At 41.0% G+C, this 23,605-nt stretch overlaps 1 protein-coding gene across 1 annotated transcript; it reads left to right on the top strand.

The window, feature by feature from the left end:
* Positions 1-597: 597 nt before the first annotated feature.
* LOC110521560 (voltage-dependent calcium channel subunit alpha-2/delta-1-like) lies at positions 598-23,605 on the top strand. Its single transcript, XM_021599192.2, has 4 exons — positions 598-918; positions 5,567-5,648; positions 5,772-5,888; positions 23,480-23,605. Coding segments are annotated over exons 1-4 (273 nt in total). The 5' UTR covers positions 598-916; the 3' UTR covers positions 23,552-23,605.

Below are 23,605 nucleotides of genomic sequence, written 5' to 3' on the forward strand. Positions count from 1 at the left end.
AAAATGGAAAAACTATCTACCAAATGTATTAATTTAAAAATGTTGATTCTCCTTTCTATTATCAGTCACCTGAGGACAAGACAAGAAAATGTTTTGCTAATGTATGATGGGGGTTCCTTGGTCGGCGGTTTTTCTGGGAGTGGGTCCCTGGGCAAGAAAAGGTTGAAGACCAATGCTATAAATCACTATATCTAAAAGTCTGTTCAATTGCGCGCTCAAATAGCTATCAATCCACTGGCCTGGCTCCCCAGACTCCCTGCTTCAGCCAAACGCATGTGGATAAAGCGGCGGTTTGAAAATCCGTCATTGGTTTTGATACTCTGATTGGTTAGAGACGATGCAATTACTGAATTTGTTTTGTACACAAACAACTTCAATTATGGTAGTCTCAGACTAAAGTATGTAGCGAACGACAGAGCAGTGGAATAATTTAGTGTGAGTCATCAGGCTATCAGTCCACTGCTACCTGTCACTCACACTGTCTCTGTCTGTCTGGGGGATTGATGTAGCTTTGAGGTTAGAGGGCTGGGCCATAAAAAGCCCCCAAATGATTATATTAAAGACTCCCAGATAAATTATTTTACATGAAACCGAGTAAAATCTGGTGTGGTTGAGAAAGAGCGAGCGAGAGAGACGACATAAATAGCCAATCCGGTACCTGTTAGAGCGTGGTTGACAGTTGATCAGATTATTTGTGGCGGGGCTGGGTTATTATTTCCGAGTGTGACACAAACTGCTCGGTTGGCGTGGACCATTCTACGCAGCTGGAAAGGGCGACGGAGCGGGACGCAGCGTGTGAGGGTACATGTGTGTGTTTGGTCGGGGAGTTGACGCCTGGCAATGGACACCTACAGACCACACGCCGTGTTGATTTTACTGTTGTTATCGTCTGTCGTCGCAGTTTCCAACACAACTCATGTAAGTAGGCTTGCCACAATTCAAATTCCCGCCTAGTTTGTCAAATCCCAGTTGTTGGTTGTGTAACTGTTGTAAATAAAACGGATTAATTATTTGTGTTTGTGTGGTGTGTGTGTGATTCCTAATGGTGAAGAACTAAAACAATGGTATGTGAAGAAATACTGTAATCAAGGGGGATTAGCCATCTAGCAATTCTGGCTAATGCCATATGGGCTGGACATTTTTATTTTTTTATATAAAAATAAAACAATTAAAAGTTGATAAGGCAAGCTGCCCATGGGATTGTTAAAATTTATTTTTGTATTTTTTCCCCCACAATTTCTCTGTTATACTAATCTATAATGAGCCTTTGGCTGATCAAAAGGCAACGGCCGCCCCTCTATCAAGATGGACCAGCCCGATTTTCTGAAAGGCTGAGTTTAGGTCACCCACACTCAAATTCAAAGTGAAATGTGGCATCGGCAAGATCTGCTCCCACTGTCTTCATTTAGACAGCCAAGATCATGGATAGTAAAAAACTGAAAGGTGCATGTAAATGTAGAAAAAACTAATTTTACATTGTCACCATGATATGGTCAAAAAGTTAATTGCATTGTCCGCATGATTACAGTAATGAAATTGTCTGTCCTGTGCCTGCGCCCTAGCTGGGGCCTGCTTTAGTGATCGAGCGAGCAACTCTCCCCTCCCCAGGCCGGTAACACTTTACAATAAGGTTCCATTTGTAAAGGGTTTATAAAGAGGTTCTAATTATGTTATTAATGTTTATGTAATAATTTGTAAATGCATTAATAAACAGTTATATTGCATTGGTCAAAATAGTGCAATAACTGATCAGTTTTTCCCAAATAGCTAACAGTTTAAACTACAAACTAATGGTGTCACGTGACTCATCTGAAGGTAACAGATACCAGTTTTAAAAAGTGAATGGTAGTATGAAGGTAATTTTGTGCCTTCCCCCCCAAAAGGGTCAAATATGTGTACAAATATATATATATATATATATACAGTACCAGTCAAAAGTTTGGACACACCTACTCATTCCAAGGTTTTTCTTTATTTTTTACTATGTTCTACATTGTAGAATAATAGTGAATACATCAAAACTGAAATAACACATATGGAATCATGTAGTAACCAGAAAACTGTTATATATTTAATATTTGAGATTCTTCAAATAGCCAACCCTTGCCTTTAGGACAGCTTTGCACACTCTTGGCATTCTCTCAAACAGCTTCCTGAGGAATGCTTTTCCGATGAGTATATACAAAGAGTATATACCAAAGTATTGAGATAAACTTTTGTTATTGACCAAATACTTATTTTCCACCATAATTTGCAAATAAATTCATTAAAAATCCTACAATGTGATTTTCTGGATTATTTTTTCTCATTTTGTCTGTCATAGTTGAAATGTACCTATGATAAAAAGACAGACATCTCTCATCAGACATCAGACATCTCTCATCTTTTTAAGTGGGAGAACTTGCACAATTGGTGGCTGACTAAATACTTTTTTGCCCCACTGTAGATTCCATAGATGCAAGGGGCTAGCTAGTTATCACAATTGTACTAATCCACTAGCTAGTTAGTAAGTTAGTCCTAACATTTGACCCACTCATGTTATAGTGCTGACAAAGGATGCTAGATAGCTAGCTAACTTACCAGCTATCTAGATAGACTGTATCCAAGTTAAGGTTAGACAACTAGCTAGCTAGCATGCTAATCTTAAAAAGCTATCTAAAAAAATTGCATGGAAACTCTGTCATGTCGATTTTATCTACCTATCTAGCTAGCCAGGAAAGGTGATCTACTTAGCTAGTTAGCTATATAATGTCAAATATTATTTTGTTTCAAATCTTCTAGCAGAATGTCTATATAAAAAAAAGTGTTTTATGTTTTACCTAATTCTACCTGGCTTGCTAATGTTTCCTAGCTAGCTAGGTAGGACAAAAGTAATAGCAAATGTTAGCCATCTACTTAACCTAGCTGAGCAGCATGCTATATCATTCAGCAGAACTTCTGTTTTTGAAAGTGAAACAAATTGGATAGTGAATTTACCCTTCCAACTCTGTCACCATTTGTGTCTTGTGAACAACGTTTCATTTGCGCAATATCTTCTGTCTGGCCTTTGCACACTTCTCATAGACACGTCCATCATCATTCTTCACGACGCACTGTCACAAACTAGTCAGCGCTAAACTAACGCTGACTCTAGAATATATTAAATGATGCTTTTATACTGTCGGCTAATGCGATTCTGTGACTACCAATCCTACAAGTTCATACAGTGAAACACAGAATATGTTTCATGGGTTTATTTCAGAGACCAAATATGGTTTATTACTATGCAATACCAGATTATATGACCTAGTCTAGACTCTTAACACGCCAAGCGTAGCTTTGGGAAACTAGGAAGAAGAGAGTGATGCTCTGTTCCTTAATGATCTTCCAGGGTCAAAGGGCTGATAACTGAAGGTAACAGTGTGTGATCCGTTAGTTTCCGTTATGCTTCAGCTGTTCCTTTGATTACTCTGGGGGTGTAATAGGATGCAACACAGAGAGAAGTATCTGTGGCAGGTTGGGTAAATTACAGTCCCAAACATTAAACTGCAATCTGTCTGTTTTGCCTTTGCCTTTTGATCTGGTGACAAAATTGGTATAGTTGTATCTAGTAGTTGTGTTTTTTAAATTGTTGAATATAAATATATACGGCAGTGACTGACCGAGTACATTTTTCTTGGGAGGTCATGCGGTCTTCATTTGATAGCGAGGTATTCCAGATCGGGAGAACAAAGGAATTGAGTTCCTGTACCAATCACACCGTGAGTTGTTAGGCATGAAACAAACCCCTCCATCTTTCTATTTCTCTGAGAGTTCTTTCTTCCTGGACAAAGAAACTGCTGACTTGAATGCACAGGAACAATATACCTGGAAAGAGAGCCATGATTCAGTAAAACAGAGTATGTTACAGTCCCTGATGTCTTTCTGGAAGGAGATCCTCACCCTGAGCTTGTCTACTTTATTGTCCAGGGACTGAACGTCTGAGTCTAGGGTCTCACTCATTCCACCTCTAATCTGGCGTCAGTGTTTTGGTGCAGCCCCTGGGATGAATAGGGCTGCCTCGGGAAGTTCAAACAAAGGATCCAGGACAGGGAAGTCTAATTTCAGCTAAAATTTCTGAGCAAGTAAGGAAAAACACTAAACATTTTAAAATTCTCCAAAGTTGTCTAGGAGATAGAAAAAGGAAGACCGTGTCTGTTTAGTGTTCTAGTAGGGAATATTTACACACACATCTATGCATGGATGGAGGAACACGCACACACGCACACACACAAACACACACACACTGTCTGCTCAGATCTCGGGGCTTTAAATCTCAGGCACTATAGAGAGGAGAGGAGAGGAGAGGAGAGGAGAGGAGAGGAGAGAAGAAACAGATTAGGGACACAATTATTCCTTATACCTAACCTCCTCTCACCCCTCCCCCCTCTCTCATTCCCTCTACCCAGTCACAATCCTCTGGACACATTCAAGTAACCAGCTTTACACTCATTACTCTCAGGGACTGTGTGAATAGCTGCAAATGACACACGGATGTGTGTGTTTGTGTGTGTGGCGTGGTCTGTGAGTGACAATGAATGACAATGATATCATCTACATCCCACTCCAACCCCCAGCCAACTGCATGCAATATTCTTTCTTCCTGTCTCTCTCCCACTGTGTGTGTGTGTGTGTGTGTGTGTGTGTGTGTGTGTGTGTGTGTGTGCGCAATGTTTCACAATGTTTCTAAATTTTACAGAATAAAAACAATTCTTAGTAGGCAGACCCTGATGTTTTCATTGGAGCTCTTTGTTACTCTAAGCAACACCACAGTGGCCCAGCCCAGGATGTCAGGAGGTATGACATCAATGTGATCCTGGTGAAATAGAGAGAGAGAGAGAGAGAAATAGAGCGAGAGTGATATAGAGAGGGGGAGGGAGAGAGGCCGTGAGATATAGAGAGAGGCAGAGATGGAGAGAAAGAGACAGAGACAGACACAGGTGCTGTATGTCAGTAGTGATATTATCAAGAGCTCAGTGAGTGAACTTTTGGCTCCACTGCACTTGGATATGAAGTGGACCCATTGGGTTATGGTTGCTCTAACAAGGACGCACACATGCACACACACACAGGTAGATTTCTGCAGAGGCCTGTCCACACACATCACTGTCTGAATCTCATTGGTCTGACCCAGCTTGAGACAGCTACCTGTTGACATTGTGTGTGAACCTAGTAATAAGTATTTGAATGTTTGACTTTTCCTTTGACCCTGAGAGTATGATCTGATTGACTCTGGCAGTGGTGACGGCTAGGCCAGTGATCTTATTGGGTGACATTGTATTAGAGTGATTGTTGAGTGATTTGACTGGACAGGTAATGCCATGTTCCATTCTTGTGAGAGTCGTCTGATGTGGTTATATTGGCTTTGAAACCATCTAAAGTTATCTGATTGACAGGGATGTTGGCAGATGATAGGCTGCTACTAGTAACATAAACGCTGGCTAATTTAGGTGAGGAGGGAGTTATTTAATTGAACTACTGGTATGGGATGTTTGATGTCTGTTGTTGTGATCTGATTGGTTGTTTGTGCCTCTCTCTTGTCCTAAAGGATAAAGGAATGGGTGGATCAGATACAGATAGAGCTGGTGACACTGGCAGACACCGCCAGTGCCGGGAAGAGCCTCACACAGGTGACCTAACCCTTCATAACATGTTATAACGCATAGTAAGCACTATATAACATAAAACATGGATATCTATCAAGAGACACTATGGCAGTATGTGTAACCAGTGTGTATGCTCACTCTCTCTAGATCTTCCTGGACAACCAGAACCTGTACACAGTAGAGTCTAACGATGCAGAGGAACTAGTGGCTAGGGCAGCCAGGAACATAGAACAGCTGTTACTGAAGAGGGCTGGCGCTCTGGAAGTAAGACACATGGTTTCTATGCTCCTCATATACCTCCAACAGCAAAGGCTTGATGACTAGTTGAGCTTTTGAATCAAGTGTGCTTGAGCGTTGAGGATGCCACTGCTACTATAATACGCCACAATGGAGTGGAGAGGGATTGAAATGAATGACACATTGACCCTTGTGTGTACGTATCTTATGGGGGTAATCACATGAATGTTAGGTTCCACTTGTAGAAAACTGAGGTGAGATGTGACAGTACAGGCCAGGACCAGGGGATGGTTAGAAGACCATGGTAATGTGAGGTGCAGGTTGGTAACAGAGAGGAGTGATATACTGTATGGCTGTACATGTATTCCTTTGAGCAGAAGTAGATCAGAGACATAACTCTCATCTTCCGCTGGAATATGAAGTATGAATATATTTTGTATTCGAACCCCTTCTAATATACAGTGGGGTCCGAAATTATTGACACCCTTGATAAAGGCAATAACGACAGTATAAAATATCAAATTCAAACACTGAGCTATATTGTATGCAAAAAAAGGTAAATTATATTATTTTATACTAATAGATGTGTTCGGATTAAGAGATTTTGTTTAACAAGAAATACCCCAAAAATCTATTGAAAAAAGGAAGGGGTACTAATTGTTTTTTATAAATAAAGTAGTCAAAAGTTGAATATTTGGTCCCATATTCCTTTCAGGCAATGATTATATCAAGCTTGTGACTTTACAAACTTGTTGGATGCATTTTTCAGTTTGTTTTGGTTGTTTTCTGATTAGTTTGTGCCCAACAGAAATGAATGGTAAATAATTGTTTGCGTAATTTTTATTGTGAATAAGAATACAATATATTTCTAAATGCATCTACATTAATGTGGTAATGTGGATGCTAACATGATTACAGATAATCCTGAATAATGATGAGTGAGAAAGTTACAGAAGGCCAAAAATCATATCCAAGACAAGCTAACCTCTCACCATTACCAACAGGGGATGTTAGCATGTCTTGGGGGTTTGATATTCGACCCTCTAACTTTCTCACTCATCATTATTCACGATTCGTTCAGGATGAATACGGAATGATTACAGATCATGCAGTCTCATTCAAGGTGAGAAATGCAGCATGTCCTTATTGGCAATATATTTGTTCTATGTACTGAGCTGTGACGCAGCTACTCTCTCGTATCTTAGCAGCCAGCTACACAGATTTTTAGCTAGCTAGCCAACGTTATATCCCAACAACATTGACGCTCAATATATTTTTTGTTCTCAGCCATATTCAAAATGTAATTATGGAAATTGTATCTGTTTCGTTAGTTGACATTGTAACATCAACCTCTCCATCATAGCTAGCTAGTTACCTACATTGGCTAATCAAACCAATGCTCCAATTACATACAATAGCATAATGGCGTGACAATTTCATCAAACAGATGTAGTAATTTATAGCTATGTCTTACCTTGATCATTGGTATTAGATACTCTTTGGCCATATCTCCAATATAATTTGGAGTCTCATCACAAAGCGTCCAATGTTGTTGCAGCATTTTAGCCTGATTTATTCTCACTTTCTGACAATTGTGTAATTCATAAACAACTTAGCTATTGAAATGGAAACAGCAGGTGATGAGACCAATTACAGAAAATATTACAATACCAAAGTATAAAAATACGTAACAATATTTCACTCAAGTCAACCTTACCAACATAATTATAATACATTCATCAGTACTATTCATATGAATCTTAGCTGAAACAAAGATCATTCACTTTTTTAAAGTGATGATGTAATGGTGAATGAATCACACATTGTTAAATGTGGTAGCTGCAAGCTGTCTGTGTTTCCATCCCTCTCAGTCCAATCACCAAAGATATTGGATATTTCAAACTTTTTTAACAAATCAAAAACTGAAAAATTGTGCGTGCAAAATTATTCAGCCCCCTTAAGTTAATACTTTGTAGCGCCACCTTTTGCTGCGATTACAGCTGTAAGTCGCTTGGGGTATGTCTCTATCAGTTTTGCACATCGAGAGACTGAAATTTTTTCCCATTCCTCCTTGCAAAACAGCTCAAGCTCAGTGAGGTTGGATGGAGAGCATTTGTGAACAGCAGTTTTCAGTTCTTTCCACAGATTCTCGATTGGATTCAGGTCTGGACTTTGACTTGGCCATTCTAACACCTGGATATGTTTATTTTTGAACCATTCCATTGTAGATTTTGCTTTATGTTTTGGATCATTGTCTTGTTGGAAGACAAATCTCCGTCCCAGTCTCAGGTCTTTTGCAGACTCCATCAGGTTTTCTTCCAGAATGGTCCTGTATTTGGCTCCATCCATCTTCCCATCAATTTTAACCATCTTCCCTGTCCCTGCTGAAGAAAAGCAGGCCCAAACCATGATGCTGCCACCACCATGTTTGACAGTGGGGATTGTGTGTTCAGGGTGTTGCTTTTACGCCAAACATAACGTTTTGCATTGTTGCCAAAAAGTTCAATTTTGGTTTCATCTGACCAGAGCACCTTCTTCCACATGTTTGGTGTGTCTCCCAGGTGGCTTGTGGCAAACTTTAAACGACACTTTTTATGGATATCTTTAAGAAATGGCTTTCTTCTTGCCACTCTTCCATAAAGGCCAGATTTGTGCAATATATGACTGATTGTTGTCCTATGGACAGAGTCTCCCACCTCAGCTGTAGATCTCTGCAGTTCATCCAGAGTGATCATGAGCCTCTTGGCTGCATCTCTGATCAGTCTTCTCCTTGTATGAGCTGAAAGTTTAGAGGGACGGCCAGGTCTTGGTAGATTTGCAGTGGTCTGATACTCCTTCCATTTCAATATTATCGCTTGCACAGTGCTCCTTGGGATGTTTAAAGCTTGGGAAATCTTTTTGTATCCAAATCCGGCTTTAAACTTCTTCACAACAGTATCTCGGACCTGCCTGGTGTGTTCCTTGTTCTTCATGATGCTCTCTGCGCTTTTAACGGACCTCTGAGACTATCACAGTGCAGGTGCATTTATACGGAGACTTGATTACACACAGGTGGATTGTATTTATCATCATTAGTCATTTAGGTCAACATTGGATCATTCAGAGATCCTCACTGAACTTCTGGAGAGAGTTTGCTGCACTGAAAGTAAAGGGGCTGAATAATTTTGCACGCCCAATTTTTCAGTTTTTGATTTGTTAAAAAAGTTTGAAATATCCAATAAATGTCGTTCCACTTCATGATTGTGTCCCGCTTGTTGTTGATTCTTCACAAAAAAATACAGTTTTATATCTTTATGTTTGAAGCCTGAAATGTGGCAAAAGGTCGCAAAGTTCAAGGGGGCCGAATACTTTCGCAAGGCACTGTAGTAGAGGGAGAGAGGTTAAAAACTTCTTCGGGATCGGTGTCCCTGCCACGGGACGGTTGAGCTAACGTAGGCTAATGCGATTAGCATGAGGTTGTAAGTAACAAGAACATTTCACAGGACATAGACATATCTGATATTAGCAGAAAACTTACATTATTGTTAATCTAACTGCACTGTCCAATTTACAGTAGCTATTACAGTGAACAAATACCATGCTATTGTTTGAGAAGAGTGCACAGTTTTGAACATGACAAGTTATGAATAAACAAATTAGGCACATTTGGGTAGTCTTGATACAATATTTTGAACAGAAATGCAATAGTTCATTTGATCAGTCTAAAACCTTGCACATACACTGCTGCATCCTCCTTCATGTGATAACCTTCCTGCAGGCTCACCCTGACATGACCCTCCAGCATGACAATGCCACCTGCTCATTCTGTGCGTGATTTCCTGCAAGACAGGAATGTCAGTGTTCTGCCATGGCCAGCGAAGAGCCCGGATCTCAATCCCATTGAGCATGTCTGGGACTTGTTGGATCGGTGGGTGAGGGCTAGGGACATTCCCCCCAGAAATGTCAGGGAACTTGCAGGTGCCTTGGTGGAAGAGTGGGGTAACATCTCACAGCAAGAACTGGCTAATCTGGTGGTGTCCATGAGGAGGAGATGCACTGCAGTACTTAATGCAGCTGGTGGCCACACCAGATACTGACTCTACTTTTGATTTTGACCCCCCCTTTGTTCAGGGACACATTATTTCATTTATGTTAGTCACATGTCTGTGGAACTTGTTCAGTATATGTCTCAGTTGTTGAATCTTGTTATGTTCATACACATATTTACACGTTAAGTTTGCTGAAAATAAATGCAGGTGACAGTGAGAGGACGTTGCTGAGTTTACATATGAGATGAGTAATGCAAGATGTGTAAACATTATTAAAGTGGCATTAAAGTGACAACCAATCACAGGGGGCAAACTATTTGCCCTCCAGAGGACACCTACAGCACCCGATGTCATAGGAAGGCCAAAAAGATCATCAAGGACAATAACCACCCAAGCCACTGCCTGTTCACCCCGCCACCATCCAGAAGGCGAGGTCAGTACAGGTGCATCAAAGCTGGGACCGAGAGACTGAGAAACAGCTTCTGTCTGAAGGCCATCAGACTGTTAAACAGTCTCTAACACAGAGAGGCTGCTGCCTACATACAGACTTGAAATCATTGGCCACTTTAATAATGGATCACTAGTCACTTTAATAATGCCACTTTAATGTTTACATATTCTGCATTACTCATCTCATATGTATATACTGTATTCTATACCATCTATTGCGTCTTGCCTATGCCGCTCGGCCATCGCTCATCCATATATTTATATGTACATATTATTATTCCATCCCTTTATTTAGATTTGTGTGTATTAGGTAGTTGTTCTGGATTTTTTTGATTCCTTGTTAGATATTGCTGCACTGTCGGAACTAGAAGCACAAGCATTTCACTTCACTCGCATCTGCTTTACATGTGTATGTGACCAACACAATTTGATTTGATTTGATTTCAGCACGATGCTTGCAATGTTAAGCTAGTGGGTTTGATTCCCGGTGGTACTTATATGTAATATGTATGCATGCATGACTGTATGCCTCCTTGGATAAAAACATCTGCTAAATGGCATATGTTTTCTTGTACAGCTCCTATCGCAATTTTGTCCACCGCTCAAGATGCAGCGTGTGTGTAATCTCAGTCCCCACAGTAGGGTGAAAGGTCCTTGCCAATGACTAATGGCCCAGTCCAAAACCTCACCCAGAGTAATACCTCATACACAGACACCACAGACGCAGTGTGTGTGTGTGCTTATGTTCCTCTCTCTGTCATAGAGAAGCTGGACCTCTGAGGTGTATAGTATATTTTGTACTTTGGTGGCCTGATGTCTGTGTAACGTTGGTTGGTCTGTGCCTGTCTAACTGACTTGGGTTTGTCACAAGACTATTTTGGGCTGCTGAGCTCAAGGCTTGGCTTCAGTCTCATGCGAGTGAACCACCTGTCTAATCAAATTGTATTTGTCACATGCTTCGTAAACAGAAGGTGTAGACTAACAGTGAAATGCTTATCTACGGGCCCTTCCCAAAATTGCAGAGAGAAAAAAAGAGAAATAATAGAAAAATAACACAAGGAATAAGTAAACAATGAGTACGATAACTTGGCTATATCCACAGGGTACCAGTATCAAGTCGATGTGCAGGGTTATGAGATAATTCAGGCACAGGAGGTTGGTGGCACCTTAATTGGGGAGGACGGGCACGTGGTAATGGCTGGAGCGGATAGGTGGAAAGATATCCAGACATTATTATGAGCCATCTGCCCCGCAGCAACCTCCACTGAATTGAGGTAGATACAGTGCATTCAGAAAGTATTCAGACCCTTGGAATTTTTCCACATTTTGTTAAGTTACAGCCTTATTCTAAAATTGATTAAATTGTTTTTTTTCCCCTCATCAATGTACACACAAATACCATAACCTGCAAAAACTGGTTTAGGCATTTTTGTAGATTTATAAAAAAAAAAAAGGTAAATATCACATTTACAGTTGAGGTCGTAAGTTTACATACACTTAGGTTGGAGTCAGTAATACTTGTTTTTCAACCACTCCACACATTTCTTGTTAACAAATTATACTTTTGGCAAGACGGTTAGGACATCTACTTTGTGCATGACAGTTTTTCCAACAATTGTTTACAGACAGATTATTTAACTTATAATTCACTGTATCACAATTCCAGTGAGTCAGAAGTTTACATACACTAAGTTGACTAAGTTAAACAGCTTGGAAAATTCCAGAAAATGATTTCATGGCTTTAGAAGCTTCTGATAAATTATGTCAATTAGCCTGAGTCAATTGGAGGTGTACCTGTGGATGTATTTCAAGTCTTACCTTCAAACCTACCTTGCCTCTTTGCTTGACATCATGGGAAAATCAAAAGAAATCAGCCAAGACCTCAGAAAAACAAAATGGAGACCTCCACAAGTCTAGTTCATCCTTGGGAGCAATTTCCAAACACCTGAAGGTACCACATTCATCTGTACAAACAATAGTATGCAAGTATAAACACCACAGGACCACGCAGCCACCATACCGCTCAGGAAGGAGACGCGTTCTGTCTCCTAGAGATGAACATACTTTGGTGCGAGAAAAGCCTCCACCACACGCCCCATTAGCCAAGAGTTCCTTGGGGCGGTGTCATCGACGATGACCACAAGGTCACCAGGACTGAAGTTTTGTTCCACTTGTTCCACTCCTGCATAAGTGATACTCCCTGATCCCTCTCTTCCAGAAGAGGTCGGTGATATATTGTACTTGCTTCCATCTCCTTCGTGAGTATAGGTTGCTTTTCTGGAATAGTCCTGGTGGCAGGACTGGCTTAGCTTTCAGATGAAGCAGATGGTTCGGAGTCAGGGGTTCTAGATCATTAGGGTAATTTGTTACAGTAGTGATTGGTCTGTCGTTCATAATCGCCTCAACTTCACACAAGGACTGAATAGAGTATCTTTTTCACTAGTCAGATCAACCTCTCCCATACCCCCCCCCCCCCCCCCGTGATGGGCTCCAGAGGGAGGGTTGAATGACCATGTCACTCCTTCCTTCAGTAATTCATTTTTAATCTTGTTGTGATCCAGCTCTATCCGAACTTCTCCTAGCTCTCTGTGTGTTCCAACAAAGTTGGTGACATTGTCTGTTCTGATACTTGTTACTGGGCCCCTTCGACAGATGACCCTGCGCAGTTTGTTTCTTCAGTGAGTTTGTTAGACTCTGATTTGATCCTGGATCAGTTTGTGTGAGAACTTTCCTTTTCTGGCTTAACTAGAATAAGTCTCTTCAGTTTCAGCATCCAGGCAACTGCTTTCTTCAAGCTGTTCCATGTTGAATAGTACTCAATCAGTTTGCTGGTTGGACTCTTTTCTTCCACACTTGTACTGTTTACGATTACGTCTTTTCTCACCTCTGGATCATCCGGAGGGATGGAGCCAAGCTCCTCGGGGACTTTCAGCCATTGAGTTTCTGTTTTTCCCAGGAATTCTGGTCCTTTGCGCCATCGCTTTGAGTTTCAACATGTAATCCATCCTCTTGAGGCATCATCGGCTGGGTTGTGTTTGGAGTTCAAATACCTCCACTGTTTTGCTTTCGATAGGTCACGGATCATAGCAACCCTATTAGCCACAAAGGTATGGAATCTCTTGGTATCGTTGCGGATGTATTTTAGCACAGACTGGCTGTCTGTCCAGAAAGTTGACTCCTCAAGTTCAATCTGGAGATCCAGTCTTAACATCCTGTCCACTCGCACTACCAATGTTGCTGCAGCAAGTTCCAGTCTGGGGATTGTCATCTGCTTGAGTGGAGTCAACCTTGATTTCCCCAGTATGAATGCGATGTGGACCTTTTTCCATACCGTTTGTGAACCTAAGGTAGCTTGCCGTGCCATAACCTTGTTCACTTGCATCACCGAAGTGATGCAGCTGTGCGGTCTTGACTTGACCAAAGTTCTCAGGCATCATACACCTGTCTATCTGGAATCTGGAGAGCTGGTCCAGCTCTGAGAGCCATCTCTTCCTTTAAATAGAGTGTTCTTCAGGGATGACTTCGTCCCATCCACACTTTAGCTTGCAGAGCACTTGAAGAATTTGCTTTGCCTTTAATACGAATGGGGCGAGGAAACCTAATGGATCATAAATAGAGCTGAGAGTTGAGAGAATACCTCTTCTTGTAAGGGGTCTGTTCTTGACAGTGACTCGGAAGTTAAAGGCATCACTTTCAATGTTCCATCGGATTCTAAGTGCTCTTTCAACAGGCAGCTTTTCTCTGTCCAGGTCCAGTTCTTTTATCTGCTTGGCTTTGTGTTCATCAGGGATAGAAGCCAGCACAGTGCGGCTGTTGCTGACCCACTTGGTCAATTTGACCTCACCCTGAGAGCACACATCCCTGAGGTTTTTTTGTGAGAGCTATGGCTTGTTCTTCTGTGGCCACTGACTTGAGGCAGTCATCAACATAGAAGTTGGACTTGACTGTTTGAATCACCTCTTCATCGTACCTCTCACAGTTGTCTTCTGCTGTCTTTCGCAGTGCAACGTTTGCACAATTTGGAGAGGATATAGCACCGAAAAGATGTACCGTCATTCTGTACTCCTCCAATCTTTTGTTAGTATCACCGTCCAGGCACCATAGGAATCGCAGGAAGTATTCTTCATGGTCACGTACTTGATGGAACATTCCTTCGATGTCTGCCATCATGGCAATGTGCTCTTGCCGAAATCTTAGCAAGAATCCTATAAGTGTGTTTGCCAGGTCAGGGCCTTGAAGGAGTTCACTGTTAAGAGATGTACCTTTATAGGATGATGAACAGTCAAACACCACTCGTATCGTTCCTTTGCGCTTATGGTGAATGCCATGGTGTGGTATGTACAATACCGTGCCTTTCTCTCTGAGGAGCTGTTCTTGTGGTACCTTCTCGGCATAACCTTTTGTTATCTTCTCTTCCACGAAGCCTTTGTACTCTGCAGCGTAACCTTTGTCCTTCTTGAACTTCCTGATAATATTTAGAGCCCGCTGCTTTGCCATGTCACGATTGTTTGGCAGAACTACATCCTTGTTGCGAAAGGGCAACGGTAAGTAGTAGTGATGGCCTTTGAGGGTTATGGAGCTTGATACGATCTCCATAAACATACGATCCTCAGCTGACATCTCACTTTTCTCTTCATACTCTCTTTCAGGGAAGTCATGGTTGAACTGATTTAGAAGAAGAACCCCCAGGTCGGCCATTGAGATGTGATTGGCCATCACCGTAGGATGCCCAGATTCTTCTGCTATGGTGCAACTGTTAAGAGGACCGTTTATCACCCATCCAAAGAGGGTTTTCACTGCATACGGTTGGTTGCCTTGACTATTTATGATTTGCCAGGGTTCCATTGCCTTTGGAGCATTTACGCCAATCAGGAGTTCGACGTCAGCATCAATTTCCTTCAACTGAACCTCTCAGATATGGCCACCTTTTGAGATCTGTTTGAGTGGGAATATTCTCTCTTGTCACTGGGATCTTATTTTGGGTGTAGACCTTTGGTAATGCAAGAAATGTGTCGCCTTCCACATTGTCAATCTCTAATCCAGATATCTCAAAGCTCTTGGTAGGACTCTCCTGACCCATTGTTCGTAGCAGAATTTCAGTCTCACTGCCTTTAGCTTGCAACTGCCTCATGAGTTTCTCCGTACAAAATGTTGCTGAGCTACCAGAATCGAGAAACGCATAGGTTAACGCAGACTTGCTTCCATTTGCCATCTTTACTTGAACTGGCACAATTGCAAGTGCACAATCTGTGCCGGCCCCGGTATCTTCACCAGCTTCCAGTGAAACAAGAGCACTGCTGACAGTCTCCTCCCGCTTTACTGCTACACCCCTTGTATCTGCCTTAAGAGATCTAAATCTCTCTCTTCCTTCAATATGCAGGATAATGGGGTGCTTTCTTTGACAGCTCTGACAGGTCATCATTATTTTACATTCTTTGCTTAAGTGTCCCCTCATCAAACAGCCAAAACAAAGGCCTTTTGATCTCAGAAACTCAACCTTTTCTTCGTGTGGCTGTGCCTTCACTTGTTGGCAGTCGACCAAAAATGCTCACCAGCGCAAAATACACATGAGATACTGGGAGCATTAGAAGGGTAGGTGCCTGGTTTCTTGACTTTGAATGTTTGTTCTTTTAGAGGTTTTTCAGAGTCGCAATCTGCCACTTCAGCTACTGCAGTGGCAAAGCTGCTTCCCCTACTCTTGGACTTGAACTGCTGTTTAAAGTCAGCTTCTGTTTTGGTTTAAAAAACATTTTTGTTGGTCTTGAATAGTACAACGGATCCTGCAGTATTTTGGCCTGTTTTTCCATGAACGTCACAAGGTCACTGAACTGGGCCCTCAGGTGGCTTCTCTCTAAAATATCACATGCCGTAGACCTCCATTTGTCCCTTAGTTTGTAGGGAAGTTTTGACATGATCAACTTTTTGTTGGAGTGAAGATTATTAAGCTCTTCCATGTTCTGTAGGTCTTGCATGGCGTTACAGCAACCTCTAAGAGAGTGCATAGCCACCCAGTCCCTTTCCATCATCTGGTTTGATGTTTGTCCAGTTCCAAGCTTTTTCCATGTAAGCAGTGGTGACTTTGATTTCATTGCCAAAGTGTTCCTTTAACAACCTCTTAGCCTCTGCATTGCCTTTTCTGGCTTCCATATGCAGACAACTACGGACCAGATCCTTGGGCTGACCAGAGGTGTACTGTTCCAGGTAATAGAGCCTATCCTGGTGACTGCTTGTCTTATCTTCTATACCATGCTCAAATGCACGCATGAATGGCCTAAAGTTTAGAGGATCACCGTCAAACATAGGTATCTCCCTAACAGGGAATGTGGCCTGTTTGTGCTGTAGTACAAGGAGGTCAGCAATTTCATTCTGCCTTTGCATGACAGTAGAGAGGTTAACAGGGGCGCTAAAATAAGGTCAATTGTACGGACCAAGGTGATGTACAAAAGTGAGTGAGTGAGTTTACGTTAGCTAGATAACTAGCAGGAGTTAGCTGTGTATTGTCAGCTAATTTGATGTGTAAAGCGAGAAAATAAACCCTTTTAATTGTCTGCACATGTTTGTGAATTATTGTATTATTCAAGAGTGTGAAATGGTTTGGTTGCATTATTCCATAGTGTGATATGTTTTAGAGAGAAAAGTTACTAGGATTGTTAAATAGTTTGTGCTTACTGGCTAGTGACTAATGTGACATTTACGGTCAATTTGAATGTGGTGTTGTCAGACACAACGAAAGGTAATGTGAATTGAAAAGTAGAATTCTCTTTTGGTGCTCCGTTCCTCGGACTCCTTCATCACCTGTAGTGGGAACAAGGAAAGGAAATAATACCCCCATTCTCTGTGTAATGTGATTGAAGCCATTTGTTTGTCTTTAGTATTGAGATCTCAGTTTTGTTCCTTATTTTCACTCATGTAATTACATTGTTCTATCAGTTCAATCCGTCTGATGATTTGTACAACACACACACACACACATATATATATATACATATATATATATATATATATAAATATATATATATATATATATATAAATATATATATACATATACGTCAGTCTTCACTGATATCTGTTTATGCATGGTAATCTTTCTGTGTTAGGATATTCGTTACATTTGGATTCCCTGATGCCACTATTGCATTTTAAAACCCTGATGATAAATGAGTTCACGAGGTGTGCAATTGTTTTGATTGATTTAGTAACTTGTTTGTGATGGCTGTGATGTTGGTGATATTCTGGTGTAGTGTACTTGTTATTGTATTTTGTTGTATTTTTTTTTTCTTTTGCATTGTGGTCTCAGGGCACCATTGAAAATTAGACCGTGGTCTCAGTTGGGCTCCCCCGATTAACTAAAAGTTAGTACAATTAGATATGCAACCGAGTGATTTTGCAAGCTAGCATATAATGCGTATTGCCTTTAAATGGATACTTTGAGATTTATGGCAATGAAACCCTTTAACGACTTCCCCAGAGTCAACTTGTGGATACCATTTTTCAGCATTGTCTCACAAAACTACTTCCAACTTCCTTCATAGTGGACGCAGAGACATAAACATGGTATCCACAAGTTCATCTGACATTGTCAAAATCTCAATTTTTTTAAGTGTATTTTTAGAATGATGCAAATAATGTACAGAAGATGATGATGCCATTTATTGACATTTGAATCCGTGTTGAGGGGAATATCTGTCTAGTGGGTTGTCTGTGTACAGTGAGGTCACAAAATTGTTGACATCCTTTGTCATGGTTCCTCCTAACACCAGAGGGCGGAAGACACCGCCCCAGAGACTTTTATTGGACTTAGGTGTGTCTTATTATTTCATAATTGTGTCCCCGTATTAAGAGATGTGTTTTCTGTGGTCCTTTGCAGAAGCTTGAATTGTTTACCGTGTGTGGTCGTTTCCTGAGTGAGTGGCCGAGAATTAGTGTTTCTTTTTTTTTCAAGTGTACTGTGATCCTGCGGCTACCGTTTCTCATTCAAGTATTATGTTTATCCTCAACCACTGATTCCTTGTCTGGTCTCTTCTCTGCACCTGAGTCCAACCTTACATCATCACACCATTTATAAAGATGAACGAAAATGTTTGTATAAAATAAATAATTCAAATACCGAGCTATATTGTATGCTCCAAAAAATTGGGAAATTATATAATTTTATACAAGTACCAATTGCTTAGAGAAAGCAATTTTGTTTATTGACAAAGCTGTGTTCAATACCTCATCTTGAATAACGGGCACTGAAGCCTATTCCTAAAATGTTTTATGAGTTGAAGAACACATTGGGAGGGATCTTAGACCATTCCTCCATACAGAATCCTTCCAGATCCTTGATATCCTTCTTATGCACGCATGGACTGCCCTCTTCAATTCAAATCACAGGTTTTCAAAGGGATTCAAGTTTGGAGACTGAGATGGCCGTTGCAAAATGTTGATTTTGTGGCCAATTAAACATTTACAGTGCAGTAGGGACTCTCCATGTGTTTACTGTTTGGTTATCTGTGTAAAACCTAGTTATGGTCTGGTGTCATTGACCTTATCATTACACATCACATAGACAAGTTAATGATGAGATAGTATGGAGGGAAATGGATGGCAGGACTGAATGGACGGAGACATATTTATATAGTGTGTATTCACGTGCATGTGTGTGTGTGTGTACGTCAGTATATGTACGCGTGTGTATATTTGCGTGTGTATTTGTGTCGGTGTCTGTATTTATAGCTCCTCACAGCCTGTGCAGAGGAGGTGGAAACAGAACCAGGTCTGGAACACAGCCGAGGTCTTCAGGAACGCACCGGGGACGTTGTTATAGTCTTACTTTTCTAATCAGGAATGTGACGGAATGTTTCCCCTTTCCTGCCTGTTCATTGTTTTGCAAGACTTTTGGACCATTATAAGAGGGTTCATGTCTATTCTTGTATTCTAATTTGTAATTCAATGACGCACAAGCACACACACACACACACAACCCTAACACCATGTAATTCCACAAACACATTGTATCCACGGCAACTTACAGTTAGTTACACATGCACCTTGCTGTGTCATGCTAACATACTGTGGCTACTGTGTAGTAACGAGGGTGCTGGACTTCCCGTTAATGACTTGGGGCTGACAGGAGACCCTAGGCCTGTAGTTAAGGCCTGTGGACTTCCTAACATTCCACATGTGATATTTTAAGTTTCACATGTGTGCTTTGTAGCCGGCGGGATTAGAATCCAGATCTTCCCCAGGAGAAGCCAATGTCTTGAACATTAGACAAAGAGGTCTGACACTGGGTTTCTATTCCAATGTATGAATATGTCTCAATCTCAGAGTATTGACTGTTCAATTCAAAATACGTCTGTCAAACTGTAATCGAGAAAATCAAAGAATTTGCTCAAATTGTGTAATTTAAGACTTATTTTAATATAAAAAGAATTTCAAGAATATTGACGTCTTGATTATTTCCAAAGTAAAGGTTACCAAAATCAAATCAATTGATAAAAGCACACTTTAAACTCAAAGTCAACTTGTTTTGACATTGCATTGTTGTTTTTAGCTGTACATATTATGTATTTTGGATGTTTTCACTGTATTTTGAATACTTTCAGACAATAAGATTAATCACAATGCACTGAAATGACAAATAGTTAACTTATTAACTCTGACAGCTGTAAGCCCAAAGTCATCACTTTGTAGAAAAGTACAGTAAATACACTCAATTTGAGCCCTTGTTCTTAAAAAAACAACGTATAAAGGAAATAAGAAATCATCCGTAACTGCTTCTTGTGCTTATTGACCAGCATATTGTATGTTTTTATTACGTTTAACTTGTACATTTTAAAATGGTTTGATTTGTGTTCATGCGTGGCTCTATTGAAAAAGAGGTCTTGGTCTCAATGAGATTGTCCTGCTAAAATAAAGGTTAAGTAAATAAAATAAATACAAGAAGCAGCTACTTAGCTTGGCTACACCCGGGAATGGGAAAACCTCTCAAATGTTTCACTCGGTCACAACAAATTATACATCAAAATGACCAGAAAACTTAACACAGTTTAGTTAAACATGTTATCTCTAGATACAAGAAAAACAGATGAAAATAAAACAAGGTGACATGGAAAGCTAGCTTCTCTGTTCTTTTCACTGGGCTTCTTCCAATGGCCACAGACCAATGTCCAAAAAAGAGAATTGTCTCCCCGGTATGTATGCATGCACATTAATGCAACACCATGGAGGACTACGATAATAATGGAGTGGATGGCTCAGAAATAAAAATCTATTATTTTTAACGCACTTGAATTATTACACACAGGTAGATGTTTTCTTAAACCTGATACTGATACTTTTTCAAACGTGAACTTGCAATTCACATATGAGATGAAAACATGTTCCTCCTCACATGTGAAAGGTGGATCTCATACACGTGTTTAGCAGATGTTATTGTGGGTGTAGCGAAATGCTTCTGTTTCTAGCTCCAACAGTGCAGTAACATCTAACAAGTAATATCTAACAATTTCACAACAATACACACAATACTCTCAAATCTAAAGTATAGGAATGGAGTTAAGAATAAACTCAGCAAAAAAAGAAACATCCTCTCACTGTCAACTGTGTTTATTTTCATCAAACTAAATTTGTGTAAATATTTGTATGAACATAAGATTCAACAACTGAGGCATAAACTGAACAAGTTCCACAGACATGTGACTAACAGAAATGTAATAATGTGTCCCTGAACAAAGGGGGGGTCAAAATCAAAAGTAGAGTCAGTATTTGGTGTGGCCACCAGCTGCATTAAGTACTGCAGTGCATCTCCTCCTCATGGACTGCACCAGATTTGCCAGTTCTTGCTGTTAGATGTTACCCCACTCTTCCACCAAGGCACCTGAAAGTTCCCGGACATTTCTGAGTGTAATGGCCCTAGCCCTCACCCTCCGATCCAACAAGTCCCAGATGTGCTCAATGGGATTGAGATCCGGGCTCTTCGCTGGCCATGGCAGAACACGGGCATTCCTGTCTTGCATGCACAGAACGAGCAGTATGTCTGGTGGCATTGTCATGCTGGAGGGTCATGTCAGGATGAGCCTACAGGAAGGGTACCACATGCGGGAGGAGGATGTTTTCCCTGTAACGCACATTGTTGAGATTGCCTGCAATGACAACAAGCTCAGTCTGAGGATGCTGTGACACACCACCCCAGACCATGACGGACCCTCCACCTCCAAATCAATCCCACTCCGGAGTACAGGCCTCGGTGTAACACTCATTCCAAAGACGATAAACACAAATCTGGCCATCAGCCCTGGTGAGACAAAATCGTGACTCGTCAGTGAACAGCACTTTTTGCCAGTCCAGTCTGGTCCAACGACGGTGGGTTTGTGCCCATAGGCGACGTTGTTGCTGGTGATGTCTGGTGAGAACCTGCCTTACAACAGGCTTACAAGCCCTCATTGCAATTTATTGCCCTGGCCACATCTGCAGTCCTCATGCCTCCTTGCAGCATGCCTAAGGCACGTTCACACAGATGAGCAGGGACCTTGGGCATCTTTCTTTTGGTGTTTTTCAGAGTCAGTAGAAAGGCCTCTTTAGTGTCCTAAGTTTTCATAACTGTGACCTTAATTGCCTCCCGTCTGCAAGCTGTTAGTGTCTTAACGACCGTTCCACAGGTGCATGTTTATTAATTGTTTATGGTTGTAGTGGAAATTTCCTGTATTTACCAAATCATGAGAGCAAACCACACACAAGTCAGAGTTATCATAATGTCCATCTTTAATTATATGAGCTCCATCACAACCCTGTGACTCTCAAATCAATTCAGTGTCTATAAATTAATTCTCTGAGAGTCCTTACAAAACAGTTCTTAGTATCATTTATAGCCAAGACACACCCATCTCAACTCACATGGCGAATAACAGATCTTAGGAAGATTACAAAGGAAGACTTTACTTGAGAGAGGAGTATTCTATAGCCAGACAGCATTAGCTATAAATTATCGTTCAGTTTGTTCTCCTAAAACGAGGTAGTACCAAGACATAGTACCGAGACATTAGGATATATATCAATTGTCATTTTAGACACTCCCATTCTGGACAAGCTCACAGTGACACAGTGACTGGCACATAGACATTGTGAGCCAAGAGATAATTGGTTCCCCCTCAATCGATCCATTCACATGGTTTAAAAGATATGTTTACATATGAAGACAAGCTTGACCTCTCCCCTCTCTGCGGCCCAAGTAACTGAACCCTGACAGAGAACAGATAACTGCAACCGGCCAACAGTATTATCCAAAAATAGACATTCTAATGACATATCTCACATAAGCATGAAATAAAATAAATAAAACATTTTATTTATAAATGTTACCTAAATAATTCTGATTCTGCCACGACATGGTTCATTGAACAAGCATGGGAAACAGTGTTTAAACCCTTTACAATGAAGATCTGTGAAGTTATTTGGATATATACGAATTATCTTTGAAAGACAGGGTCCTGAAAAGGGACGTTTCTTTTTTTTGCTAAGTTTATATAAATATTTGGGTGAGCAATGTCAGAGCGGCCGAGACTAAGATACAGTAGAATAGGATCGAATACAGTATATACATATGAGATGAGTAATTCAAAATATATAAACATTAATAAAGTAGTCAGCGATTTCAAGTCTATGTATATAAGGCAGCATCCTCTAGTGTGCTAGTGATGGCTATTTAACAGTCTGATTGGCTTGAGATAGAAGCTGTTTTTCAGTCTCTTGGTCCCAGCTTTGATGCACCTGTACTGACCTCGGCTTCTGGATGATAGCGGGGTGAACAGGCAGTGGCTCGGGTGGTTGTTGTCCTCGATTATGTTTTTGGCCTTCCTGTGACATCGGGTGCTGTAGGTTTCCTGGAGGGCAGGTAGTTTGCCCTCGGTGATGCGTTGGGCAGACCACACCACCCTCTGGAGAGCCCTGCGGTTGCGGGTGGCGCAGTTGCCGTACCATGCATTGATACAGCCGGACAGGATGCTATCAATTGTGCATCTGTAAAAGTTTGTGAAGGTTTTAGGTGCCATCCCAAATGTGGATTGACTGGTCTTCAGATAGTAAGTCAAAATTTAGTGGTACCGAGATACTGTATGTAAAGTATACATTTTTAGTGTGTAATCTTTCTTTTCTAGACTCTGGCCGCGGCTGCTGAGAACTTTCAGATGGAACACCAGTGGGAGGATGAGTATGCGGTAAAACTGTGATTGTAATTATAACCAACATTACAGTTACATGATATACTGAAAGTGTAACTTGCC

This window comes from Oncorhynchus mykiss, chromosome 1 (genome assembly GCF_013265735.2).
Source record: "Oncorhynchus mykiss isolate Arlee chromosome 1, USDA_OmykA_1.1, whole genome shotgun sequence".
NCBI lineage: Eukaryota > Metazoa > Chordata > Actinopteri > Salmoniformes > Salmonidae > Oncorhynchus > Oncorhynchus mykiss.

What these genes read in the sequence shown, in the direction of transcription:
- LOC110521560 (XM_021599192.2), top strand. An exon ending in CCGGGAAGAGCCTCACACAG is followed by an intron (nt 5,649 to 5,771) that starts GTGACCTAACCC and finishes CACTCTCTCTAG; the next exon opens with ATCTTCCTGGACAACCAGAA. An exon ending in AGAGGGCTGGCGCTCTGGAA is followed by an intron (nt 5,889 to 23,479) that starts GTAAGACACATG and finishes TTTCTTTTCTAG; the next exon opens with ACTCTGGCCGCGGCTGCTGA.